This window comes from Pinus tabuliformis, chromosome 7 (assembly GCF_031772625.1).
Source record: "Pinus tabuliformis cultivar Carrire ecotype Pingquan chromosome 7, CPIR1, whole genome shotgun sequence".
Lineage (NCBI taxonomy): Eukaryota > Viridiplantae > Streptophyta > Pinopsida > Pinales > Pinaceae > Pinus > Pinus tabuliformis.
In genome coordinates this window covers 1397706841-1397720385 of record NC_142293.1, presented here as the reverse complement: position 1 = coordinate 1397720385, position 13545 = coordinate 1397706841, and the positions used below count along the sequence as shown (strand labels likewise).

Below are 13545 nucleotides of genomic sequence, written 5' to 3'. Positions count from 1 at the left end.
AAACTTTCAAAGCAACAAAAAGCTAAGACAAACATTGAGAAAATCCCAAGAGGAAGAGAATGAAGAAAAAGAGTGAAGGAAATGGACTCATTTTGTCAAGAACACATGAAAATGAGTAGAAAATCAAAGATTAAATGAATGAAGCTAACTTTGGGCTATCTGGTTCCTTACAAGGGTAATCAAATACAAGGAAAGATAACTTTCGAGGATGGGCAATACCTCTAGGTTAGTTTTCAAAATAAAATGATGTTTTGCAATAATATTTGAGATTGTCTATTTTATCATAGATGAACTTCCATATAGACAGTCTTCTTATCACAATACCTATAACTAGCACAAATTGGGTTATTACATGCACAATTCATCAATCATAAGGCTGGACTAAAGCATACAGAATAAAAAAACACAACTGTTTGGGTCCCTATTGACAAAAATGGATATTATCAATTACATTCGTAGAAACCATCAATGGCCACTTATTTCTAGCTTATGCTTCACCACTTTAGTAGATTAGAAATTATCTGTACATTAGATACCTTCGAACATGTGAAGGACACAAGAATGCCTTCAGATTGGATACAATATTGTTATATTGCTCAGAGTGGATTTATTTTAACTGTAAATCAGTTTCAATGAAGTAAGGCAAGCATGAATAACAATGCTTTCATTAGTCAGTCCTATAAGCATCTTCACCAGCATTGTTAAGCCGTAGCTACTTGAGCATCCTTTTCTGAAGGATTCCATCCTGGCGGCAGGAGGTTAGGCTAGTCACCACGACATCCCATGCGAATGTAGAGACTCTTCTTTCCTGTTACAAAATCAACAATAGACTTTCATGTTCGATAGCCTTCTGCAAGATTGCCTCATGCAATGCCCTCGGAGACTTCAGACGGCAAAGAACAAAAATGAGCATTGTGACTTGTAGACAGTTACCTGGAAGTTCCTTATCAGATTCCAGACGACATTTTAATGCTCTCAAGCAACCTTCAGCAGCAGGCCTAGCTGCATCCGAATCCCACCCCCCAAGCTTAACGACCACATCTGCCCTGGCATAAGTTTGGCTTTCACTCTGTTTTGCCATCCTAGCTTCCTCCTCAGCTGAAGCTTCATCTATAAGCAACCGATGGAAAAAATCAGTGTCTATTTTGAAGATTTGTAAAACCCATATAGCATTCTGCAAAAAATTATAGAGAATTATTCTGTTGAAATTCTGCATTCAACAAGCCCTTGGCAATTAATATGAATCGGGATCCACCTATAGCAGATTAAGGCAGAGACTGCTTTGACCCCTCTCCAACTGAAAGGTCACTCAACGTGAAATCTGGTGAAAAGATATCCTGAATGAGTCTTTTAGTCAGATAGAAGGTATGCTCTTCTGCAATTAATGCATATATTGTGTATATTGTTATAAACAAATTAATCCTTCATACACTAGGACGTTTTAACAAAATTTCTGGACAACATCCATGTATTATATTTTATGAATAGACAATTGAGATGCCTACTCGGAACAAAGATACTATATTTCTCCTTTTCCAATAGTAAATTAATATATTTCACCACGATATCAGAGATCAAAAGAATTCTTTACAAACCAGAAAGCTGCAAGTTTTATTTTCATGACAGATCTAAATGTTAAAATGGAGGAACACCTCCGTACAAACTGAGGAAACTTAAACTGATCAAAATATGAGGGATGCCAAGCAGTAAATACTCAAATCTTATATGCTCCTTGTACTTGCAATTTATCTGTACCACTACGAGGGTCATCCAAAATAGACACAAAGAACAACTATTTAGTAATAGTAAAATATAATCCAATTAAGCAACAAAAACGTGGCTATTCAATAACATATAATTCTTGCAAAGTGAACTGCGGTGTCTCAACCCCAAGGAATTACATAATTCTGCATGGAGAGGTTAGGTAATTTGATTGTTCACCACAGACCAAGGAAAGCAAGCATTAAGGGTGATTGTGTGATACCATATATGTGGTTATAGATTTTGATACCTTCTTTGGACATAAGTCAGTGTGTAGATATCATGTAATTCATTCTGGGTAGATGCCAAGTCAGTAGCACTTTGCAACGTCAATCCCCATATATATGGCAAGGTTGTGTGACCATGTAAATTCCTAGTGGGGGTCCAATGCCAAGGCTTTCAGTGGTGACTGTGAATGGTAATTTGTACCTTAAGAGATAAGGTAAACATGATGCAAGTTTAAGGCAAACTTAAAGTAAACACATGGAATGACTACTATGGGACAAAAGAGGGGGAGCTGACTTGACAAGTGGCAATGGGAAATGGATAGAGAGAAGAGACGCATGTTTCCTACATAAGATTTCCATGTGATTTGGGGGCTCACTAAACCATATGAGCTTGGAGAGAAAAGATGATACCTCATGCTTCCATGCATACCTACCACTTTTGTTTATAAATATTAAATACAACCTTCAGAGATTATCCAAAGTTTCTTCTTCACTCCACCTATTCACATTACCTTGGTGATTCATGTGAGTGTGAGCATCTGCAAACATTGACAAGGGAGGGTTGAACTTTGTTGTTTCTCACTGTAACATGGCAGGGGGGACAAGCACATGTGTGAAGCCATGTGCATGAGATTCTTGATTGAGATAGGAGGCCTAAGACAAGCTGAATGCTTGCTGTGGTGATTTTCTTGCTTCCAAGGACAAATATAAATGATAGGCAAAGACACAGTGAACTGCTATTGCAGCTTAAAGGTATTCTGATCTAGCAGGTAGGCTAACAGGATAAAGGCTCGTGTCCAAGGAAAAGGCTAGCAAGAAATGCTTGATCTAGTGTGTAGGCTAGCAAACCACCTAGCTACTTGCTTCAATGTTGCTTATATGCAATCTTGAGTTGTTACACTCACCTATAACTGGTGCACATGCTAATGGGTTTGTTCTGGATATATGTGGAGAGAAACTAGTGAGATTGGGCCTATGGGTATTTTCCATTGCCCTGTTAGTTCGTAGCCTTAGCTCGTGGGTGGCAATCAAGCAAGGATTACCTTGATGGTAAATCAAATATAAATAGCTATTTCATGTGTTCATGATTATTTACAGTTAGGCACTACTGATGTTTCATATGTTGTATCTATTGTGTTTATGCACTTAATTGAAATTCTTGCAGGTTGTTCCTTGGAATTGTGATGATTTCAATGTCACGCTTAATGTTGCTTCCACATTTAGAGATGTATTCAACTTGTGTAATGACATCTCTTATTTAATTAGCATGGCTTCCACATTTGGAGATAACGACATCTCCTATTTAATTATCATCCATCAATGATACTAAATTTTTTATACTGCAGTCGTTAGTGTGATCATAATCTCCCTTGTCCAGTGAGGAGATTGCGAATACCATAGACTAGGCATAGAACTTCTAAAATCTAGAGCACAACAATCACTAGAGAAATTTTCCAATATACTAGAGTTGAGTCAAAGTTGATGATCAAGAATTTTAGTGTGATTTAGATGTGTCAATGCACCACTATGTTATGGAGGTTGTTGAGTATGCCACAAATGGTATCATAGAACAAATTCAACATCGCAACCATCGTAGAAGGTTCTAAGTTATATTGGCAGGTGAAATAAATGTCTTTGAGAGTAGATTCCTAATATATCAAAATATTGCTACAACCATGAGATAATTGTCATCACGCAAAGCAACTATTGGTTGGTGGAATCGAGCCAATTAATAGTTTAGGTGATCAAACCCAATGAAGAATATTACCACCACCCCTCTGCGAATTTCTAAACCGGAATCCTATTGCAGCGACTGGAAATTATTCTCCTAATTGTTAATTTTATTGCTACGGCAAATACTAAATAAATCTCACTGCAATCTACACAAATAAAACCGCGAAAGAATAAAACGCTGGAAGAAATGCTAGCACACACATAAAAATAACAGTTATTTTTGGACAGAAGTCCCTAGAAAAACCCAACTTGGGAAAACCGGTGCAATAGATGAGGGTTTTAATATTATGTAATAGTGAAAAATCTAAGTGCAATCTAGATGCCTAAAATTGGCAATCCATAGCAAGAAAAATTTGGGCAAAATATTGAAGGGAATTTCCCTTCTCCCACAGGCAATCTCTAGCACGACTTGCCTTCAGCAAATTGGTTGTCCAAACCCCAATGTGAGCCCTTCTGCATTGCCTCTGAACTGTCTCCCACACGTGTGGCTCAAAATTGCCTCTGATGAAGTCGTTCTACCTCCAACTGTTGTGGGAAATCGTCTCTCCGGCCTTCTGGAACCTCTAACCGGCGTTTGGAACTGAGAATGAATTTTCTCACTAGTAAATCGATTTGCCTTGCTAAAGCTACTGCGTAAAGCCTTTGTGCTGCCTCTCTGGGATAACTCAGCCCTCTTGTTGTTGCCTCTCCGGATCTGGAAATCTTTCCTTCGGACTCACTGTCTCTGCCCCTCTCACATTGCTTCGATCTCTAGCTCTCTCTTCGGCAACTGACTGTTGCTACTCTGGAAATCGATCTGCTTAGAAATTGAACCCCACTGTTAAATTTTCAGATTGTTCAATGTTGTATCAATTACTTTAGCCCAATTTATCTTTTCATTAACAATGCATCCAATTTGTTAGCAGTATAATCAATCATAAACGTAACTGAAGAAAGAACAATATATGTAGTGATAGAGAAGACAACATCACAACCATAAGAGACAACAGATTGGTCCAAGACCAGGGAAAAACCCCACTAGGGGGAAACCCTTTCAAATCTTCTTCTTTAGTAGATCGTCATAAAAGGATTTCAGCAGAGTACAATGAGCTCAATATATATGATTTGCAGCGGATAACAATGAACCAGATCTACAAATCTGTTATAACAGCAGAGAAACCCATATCTACCATATCACTGAAGCCAGCTGATGTCAAGATGTCAAAACCTTAGATCTGAACTGGGTCACTCTCATCTACATTGTCTGCGAGCGAATGACGCTTCTGGGTCGCTCTCACGAATACAGTGTGCGAGTGACTGTGATGACAGGGTTGCTCTCAAGTCTACCTGATGCGAGTCACTGGGGACCGGATCCTTTCGATCTGCCTCTAAACCCAGAGTCGCTCTCACTGAACTATCTCCGAGCAACAAAAGAGCCAAAGTCGCTCTTTGGCCTACTTTGTGCCTGCAACTGAGGACAAAAAACTTCAAATCTGTGCCTGCAACTGAGATCCAGAAAACCCTAACCCAGAGTGAACTTTTCGCCTGTAATTTCAGACCAAATACGAACTTCTACCGATGAACCTATGCGAGCCAAACAAGGAGTAAAATTCCCAACAAGCCTTGCTTGTGGGTATGATGCCAACTGGGGTATACTCGCAAATACCAAACAGGGGAGTAAAACCCTCAACCCTATGGGTAACAAGTAGGGGAGTGCCCTATTGTCCAGAGTTCCCTCAACCCCAGGAGCCCTTTTCCCTCAATTCCTCACCCTGGGAGCTCAAACAGGGGGGAAGAGTTGGCTCAGTGTTCTCAATCAATGCTACCCCTTATCTGGAGGGGCCACATCCATCAGTCCAAGCTACTCTCTGAAGACCAAGAACTTTCCTTTAGGTAATTCCTTGGTGAGAATGTCAGCAATCTGTTCATTTGTCGATATGTGATGGAGCTTGACAGCTCCTCTTTGTATCATGTCTCGAATGAAGTGATATCGAATCTCAATATGCTTGGACTTGTCATGAAACACGGGATTTTTTGCCAAATGGATCCCACTCTTGTTGTCATAGTATATCACTGTAGTATCCAAGACCTACTCAAGTATCTCTCCAAAGAGATTTCTCAACCAGATTGCTTCATAGCTAGCCATGCTAGTAGCAATGTATTCTGCTTCAACTGTGCTCAAAGCTACATACTTTTGTTTCCTGCTCATCTAGGATATCATGGCAGATCCAAGGCTAAAGCAACATCCAGATGTACTCTTTCTGTCGATAACATTTCCGGCCCAATTAGCATCAGTGTATCCGTGAAGTTGAACATTTCCTGCAAAATATCTCAAGCCAAGTGTAATCGACCCATGTAAATATCTCAATGTGTTTGGCAGCGATCCAATGTGTGGTGAGGCTTGGTCATGAATTGACTCAAAGTGTTTACTGCATAGCATATGTCTGGATGGGTGTTCACAAGGAACATTAGAGCCCCAATCAGTTGTTTGTATTGAGATGGATTTTCTAAGTCTGGTCCTGCAACATCTCCACATAATTTCTTGAAGTTCATTTCCATTGGAGTGACCATAGATTTACATTCAGTCATTCCAAATCTTTCCAGCAACTTTACAATGTATTTTCCTTGTGAAAGGAAAATCTCACCAGACTTTTGCCACACTTCAAGGCCCAAAAAGTAATGCATGAGACCAAGGTCTTTCATCTCAAACTTTGAGGCTAGCTTCCTCTTACATTCGATCATCAGAGGCTCACTACCTGTCAAAAATAGATCGTCAACATATAAAACCAAAATCAATGGCATACCTTGGACAACCTTGAAGTAGAGGTTGGGATCAACATTACTTCTTGTGAATCCCAGCTTTACTAAGTAATTGTCAATATGTGCATACCAAGCTCGGGGAGCTTGCTTCAAACCGTACAATGCCTTCTTCAACCTGCAAACATGAGTTCTTTGATCTTCCACTTCGAATCCTTGTGGTTGTTCAACATATACTTCTTCCTGTAACATGCCATGAAGAAATGTGGTTTTTACATCCATCTGATGAAGAGTCCATCCCTGACTTGCAGCAAGGGAAACTATAGAACGGATGGTTGTATATTGAGCTACAGGAGCAAATATGTCATCATAATCTTCTCCCTCTTTCTAAGAGAAGCCTTGAGCCACGAACCTTGCTTTATATTTCTCAATGCTGCCATCAATTCCATGTTTGATTTTAAATAGCCATTTTGAAGTCACGACAAACTTCCCTTTCGGTCTAGGTACAATGTCCCATACATCATTTTTCATAATTGATTCATATTCTTCAGCCATAGCATCCTTCCAAACTTGTTCTTTTACAGCTTCTTCGAATGAGGATGGTTCGGCTTGAATCATAGTACTCATAGCAACAACATATCCTTGATACCTGCATGGTTGTTTCCTTTCTTTGAATGATTTGCGAATGGGGACATTTCTTTTAGTATCCTGTAAAGTATCACGAAGCCAAAGTGGTCTCTTCTTGGAGGGAGGATCACTTGGAGGAGGATCTAATGGATCCATAGGCTCTATGGGATCATCAACCATATCAGTCTCAGGTGCAGACAGACCATCCAAAATATCCCAGTCATCATTCTCTTCCTTGGGAGGAGGAGGTGGAGGAAGATCTCTTGCTTTACAAAGAGCTGCATCTTCATCAAATGTTACGTCCCTACTAATTTCGACCTTCCTTTGACTAGGAATATAAATTCTATATGCTTTAGAATTTTCACAATAACCTACAAACGTACCTTTTCTGCCAGTAGCTTCCAGTTTGTTCCTTTTGTCTTTCGGTACATGAAAATATACTGGGCATCCAAATACACGAAGATGGCTGATATCAGGCTTAGTGCCTGTGAATATTTCTTCAGGAGTCTTGTTTTCTAATGCTTGATGAGGCACCCTATTCTGAACATATACAACAGTAGATGTCACTTCAGCCCAAAGGAACTTTGGCACCTTTTGATCATGTAGCATAGCATGGGCAGCTTCTAATATAGACCTGTTCTTTCTTTCAGCTAGACCATTCTATTCAGGAGTATATGGCACAATTGTTTCCTTCTTGATTCCATCTTTCTTGCAAAATGCTATGAATTCTTTTGACATGTATTCTCCTCCATTATTGGACCTGAAGACTTTGATTCTCTTTCCTGATTGATTTTTGATTAAGGCTTTGAATTCCTTGAATGTTTCAAAGGCTTCATCCTTGTGCTTAAGATAATATATCCATGTCTTTCTTGAGAAGTCGTCAATAAAAGTGATGTAGTAGAGATGACCACCAACAAAATGTACAGGCATCGGACCACATATATCAGAATGAATGAGATGAAGGATGTCATGAGTCTTGTTCTTACTCGAGGGAAATGGTCCCCTTGTTTTCTTTCCACTTGCGCAACCTAGGCAAACTCCATCATGATGAGTTTGAACATCGGGAATACCAGAGACCAATTTCTTCAATTTCGGAAGTGCATCATAGTGAAGATGAGCTAGTCTGCAGTGCCATAATTCGCTCAAATGATTGGTATTATGAACCAATGCAAAGAGAGGTCTTCCAGTGACCCTATAGAGTCCTTCAAATCTTGATCCTAGTGTGAAGGCATCCCTCATAGGTGAATCAACAGGCCAAGTTAGAACTTTACCTTTGATGAAGGAAACCCTCATCCCTTTGTCTTCCAATGCAGATACAAATACCAGATTCTTCATTAATCCTGGTACATACATGACATCATGCAGCAGAATTGATTCCCCAGAATTTAGCTGAAATTTGACGGACCCAAAACCTTTCACAGGATGAGTAGAGTTGTCTCCAAGAATGATCTTTAGCTTAGTCTCCCTCTCTACCAGATTAGAGAGGACTTCTTTATAACTAGAGAAATGATGAGCAACCCCACTATCAACCAACCAACTATCCCACAAATCCGGTGGAGAAGAACTAGTAAGAGAAGAAATGAGAATGTATTCAGATTTATTTACTACATTACTTTCATACCTGGGAGCCTTCGATTTCTTTTGAGGAGGACGATTTTCTTCACGATCACTTGAGGAGTCTCTTCTTCTTCTTTCATATCTCCTGTCATGGTTCTTCTTTTGATAGTCCTTTCTTCTTTTGTTATTGAAGTTGCCTCTAGTGTTGTAGTGATGTCTCTTGTTCCTTTCGGGACAGTCACGAGCATAATGACCTGTCTTGTGACAATTGAAGCATTCAATATGAGATAATGATTTGTCATATCTTCCTTTTGAATTATGAGAAGGAGGCTTCCTTGATGGACCCCCTTTTGCCTTCTTCCTTTTATCATGAGAGATATATGCAGCAGGCTCTCCCTCTTCATGTTTTTGAATCCTTCCTCTTGCAATCATCCTTGACTCTTCTTGAGTGAGCTTTCCAACAATTTCATCAAATGTCGGAAGGACATTGTTGTTGCTAATTGTAGTAATGAATATTTCCCAAATAGGAGGGAGACCTCTAAGAGTCACAACTACTAGCTCTCTATCAGGCACGTTTTCTCCAACTCTCTGCAATTGATCTCTAAGGTGAGAGATCCTCATAATGTAGGATTGAACCGTTTCCCCTTTGTTCATCTTAGTTTCCTTGAGTTGATCTTTCAGAGTGATGATTTCATTCAAGTTGTTCACTTCATACATGCCAGCTATCTTGTCATACATATCTTTAGACTTTCTTAAATTCCCAACATAAGCAAGTAAATGATCTTGTAAACCATCAACTATAATTTGCTTTGCTTTAGACTCACCTTTCTTGTACCTGTTCTTGAGAGAAGCGGAAGCATTTTCTGGAGGCTTGGGCATTCTTCCTTGGATGTATTCCAGCACATCATTGTTGTCAGCTATGATCTCTAATCTGACTTTCCATGCAGCAAAGTTTGATGCATCACCCAACTTTTCATGCTCCTTGAAGGTAGAGGACGACATCTTGTCCTTGAATAGGTGATCTGCTATCTGACGGAGAGGGCTTCAAAGCTTGTCTTCTCTTGGGCTTGACTTTCACCTTAGCTCTGATACCATGTTAAATTTTCATATTGTTCAATGTTGTATCAGTTACTTTAGCCCAATTTATCTTTTCATTAACAATGCATCCAATTTGTTAGCAGTATAATCAATCATAAATGTAACTGAAGAAAGAACAATATATGCAATGATAGAGAAGACACCCACACAACCATAAGAGATAGCAGATTGGTCCAAGACCAGGGAAAAACACCACTAGGGAGAAACCCTTTCAAATCTTCTTCTTTAGTAGATCGTCATAAAAAGATTTCAGCAGAGAACAGTGAAGACAATATCGCCGATATTCGGAAATATCGCGATATTTTCGGGGAGACGAGATATCATCGAGGAAATATCGCGATATTTTGTCTCCCCGAAAATATCGCGATATTTCTGAAATATCGACGATATCTCGGGAAAATATCGCGCTACGATTGAAAATATCGCTCGGCAACAACAAAAAATTGCCGCCGCGGCTAGAAAAGGCCAATTTTGTTTTTTTTTTCATTCATTTTCATTTCTGATTGCTGGAGAAGGAAGGGGAGAGCTATGTGCTTGCTGCCAAGGAGGATTTGAGTGTTGAATAGCCATTATCGCCACCAACAACGAAGATTTTGTTGATCTAAGATTGAAGAACAGTGAGACAATTTCATTTCTTCCATTAACAGGTATGTTCAAATAAACCCCTATGTTAATGAATTTTTTGATAGTTTTAGGATTATTCTTGCTTGCCTATTTGCCTACAAACATTTTGCTTTTTTTTTTTCTTTTTTTTTTTTGCTATGATTTTCATGTCCATGAGCAAATGCAAGGGTTTTCTCCATATTTGGAGAGCAAACTCCATTTTTTTTTAAACTTTCAAATGCACCCTCTTATTGTCATTTATGGTTTTTCATTGAATTCACATTGCAAATAATGTAGCAAAAAAAATATTTTGTAAAATGAGGTGGTTATTACTTATTAATTCCAATTTTTTTTTTGGTGCCCTAGGTTTGAGTTAGCTCACTACAAAATTCAAATATGCCAAAAGCCTTGGACCCATTTTGGGAGTATGGGGAGCCTGATGGTGGGACAAATCGGGCATATCTTACATGCAAATTGTGTGGGACCAGGATGACAGGAGGGGTTACACGATTGAAATACCATCTGGCTAGACTCACTGGACATGATGTTGGGATTTGTACAGTTTCTAGTCCAGAGCTTATACAAAAAGCTCTTGAGGCAATTGATGAAAAAGACAGAAAGAAGGAAGAGACAGAAAGAAACAAGGTTGAACGTGCAGGTAGATCTTTTGGGATATCTTCTCCTGATTTTGATGCTGAGGGTAGTGGGAGGGGCTCCACAGCATCACCTGCTACTGCTAGTGCGAGGTCATCATTTTTTGTTCCACGAACAGGACATGGATCACAACCTGGCATAAAATCACTTGTTAAAAAAAAGGAGAAGCAAGAAGCAGATAGAGTCATGGGGAGGTGTCTTTTCTGGAGCGACTTACCTCTCAGCATCACCAAAACCAATCCATTTTGGCAGCCAATGTGTGATGCTATTATTGTTGTGGGCCCAGGGTACAAAAGTGCTACATATGAGGAGTTGTGAGGGCCAATTCTTCAAGCAGAAAAGCAGGACATCAACTCTATATTAGCGGAGTTGAAAAAAATATGGGAAGTTACTGGATGCACAATGATGTTTGATGGTTGGACAGATAGGAAGGGTAGGACCCTTCTAAATTTCTTGGTACATTGTCCTAAAGGTACCATGTTTATTAAATCAGTGGATGCATCAGAACATATCAAAGATGCAGCAACGATATGTGAGTTGTTAGATGGGTTCATTCGGGAGATTGGTGTGCAGAATGTGGTGCAAGTCATAACAGACAATGCAGCTAATTATGTGTCTGCCGGCAAGATGCTTATGGAGAGGCATCGCACATTGTTTTGGACTCCATGTGCAGCACATTGTCTCGATTTGTTGCTTGAGGATATGGGGAAACTCTCCTTCATCAAGGAGGTGGTTGATATGGCTAGGAGCATCCCCAAGTTTATTTATAACCATGCTTTTGTTCTTAGTCTCATGAGGAAGTTCACTAGAAACAAGGAGTTGCGGCGTCCTGCAATCACACGTTTTGCCACAAACTTTATTACTCTTCAGTCTTTGCTTCGATGTCAGTTCGAGTTGAAGCAAATGTTTGTGTCTGATGACTGGCGTAATTGTAGATACAACAAGAGACAGGACGGGAAAGCCATTGCAAAAATGGTGTACTCTGAGACGTTTTGGCGTGGAGTAGAAGAAGCATGCTCAGTTAGTGAACCTATAGTAAAGATTCTCAAATTGGTAGATGGGGAGAAGCCTGCAATGGCTTATTTGTATGAGGCCATGGATAGGGCCAAGGAGGCCATTCGTTCTTATTATGTAAACAAGGGTTCTACTGGCCTTGATAGGCATATGATGTTATGGAATGTGATTGATAGTCGGTGGACAGGGATGCTTCATCGATCCATTCATGCAGCAACACTCTTCCTCAACCTCGCATTTTCATACAAATGCGGCTTTGATTTTGATGGCGAGGTGATGGAAGGGCTCCATTCCTATATTCATAGGATGGTACCTGATCCTGAGCTTCATAGCAAAATCAATCGCGAGATACAGTTTTATTGGGATTGTGTTGGCCTATTTGGCTTTAATGATGCTATTAGGGAAAGGACACTCTTCATGCCACGTAAGTGACAAGTCATCACTCATTAGAAATTAGAATTTCCTTACTTATAATTCTATTTTTTTAAAATTCAATTATGTAACTTTTATTTGAAAGTTTAATTATGTTTTAAGTTTTTGAATTTTTTATTTCTTTATTTTGTTGTAGATATTTGGTGGCGAAGCTATGGTGCAAGGGCACCAAATTTGCAGAAATTGGCCATAAAAATCTTGAGTCAAACATGTAGCTCTTCAAGGTGTGAGCGCAATTGGAGTGTATTTGAGAAAATACATGCAAAAAAGTGCAACAGGTATAACTTTGAGCTCCAGCCTTCAGTTGAGCAATTACACTTATTGTAATTTTTAAATTTTAATTTTTAATTTATGTCCTTAAAGTGTTAAGAGTCCAGAGTCAAGACTCATTAGTTTTTTTGACACTCTTACAGGTTGGAGTTCGCACGCCTCAATGATTTAGTGTATGTGCATTACAACATCCAACTTCGAGTGAGGCAAATAGAAGCACCAATGGATCCAGATGCCATTTCCTTAGACAATATTGATGTATTGTCTCAGTGGAGGGTGGAGTCTGAGGAGCCCATCTTGGAGGAGTCACCTTCATGGTTAGAGCCAGATGATCCATTAGAACAAGGGCAACAAGAGGAGGAGTAGGAGGAGAAGGAGGAGGACACTGTGGGAGCATCAGCATCAACACCATTTGTTATAGATATAGGAGAGCACAGCTCCATACCTAGCACTCATTATTTGACATCAGGTGCAGAGGCAGGGCCAGGGCCTTCTACTACTAGGGGTAGGTCTGGCAAACAACCCATCATGTTTTCCCGTAAAAGGGGGAGAGGGCAGTGATTTCAGATAGATAACTGCTAGTTTTATTTGTTTTGCTACATATAACTCATGATGATGAGATACTTTTATATATGTGATGTTATTTTGTATTGGTTCTCCACATTTGAGTCCTTGAATGGACAATTATCAGGGATCAACAGGATTTGGTATCGCCTTTGATGTATCATTTCTATTTGACATCATATATATCAGTGCTTTCTTCATATTTATGTGCCAATGTGTTTATTTCATGTTGTTATTGCTTTATATGTTTAAAAATCTGGAAAAAATG

General features: G+C 39.4%; 1 protein-coding gene across 2 annotated transcripts in view; it reads right to left on the bottom strand.

Moving 5' to 3' along the window:
• Positions 1 to 398: 398 nt before the first annotated feature.
• Positions 399 to 13545, bottom strand: part of SKL2 (shikimate kinase like 2) — a 283109-nt gene continuing 269962 nt past the window's right edge. For both annotated transcript variants that reach the window (XM_089459819.1, XM_089459818.1), the window contains 2 exons: positions 934 to 1110; positions 399 to 808 (listed from right to left, as the gene is read on the bottom strand). In XM_089459819.1, the coding sequence (XP_089315945.1) occupies positions 765 to 808; positions 934 to 1110 (221 nt within the window). In that variant the 3' untranslated portion in view covers positions 399 to 764. The remainder of the gene's footprint in view (positions 809 to 933; positions 1111 to 13545) is intronic.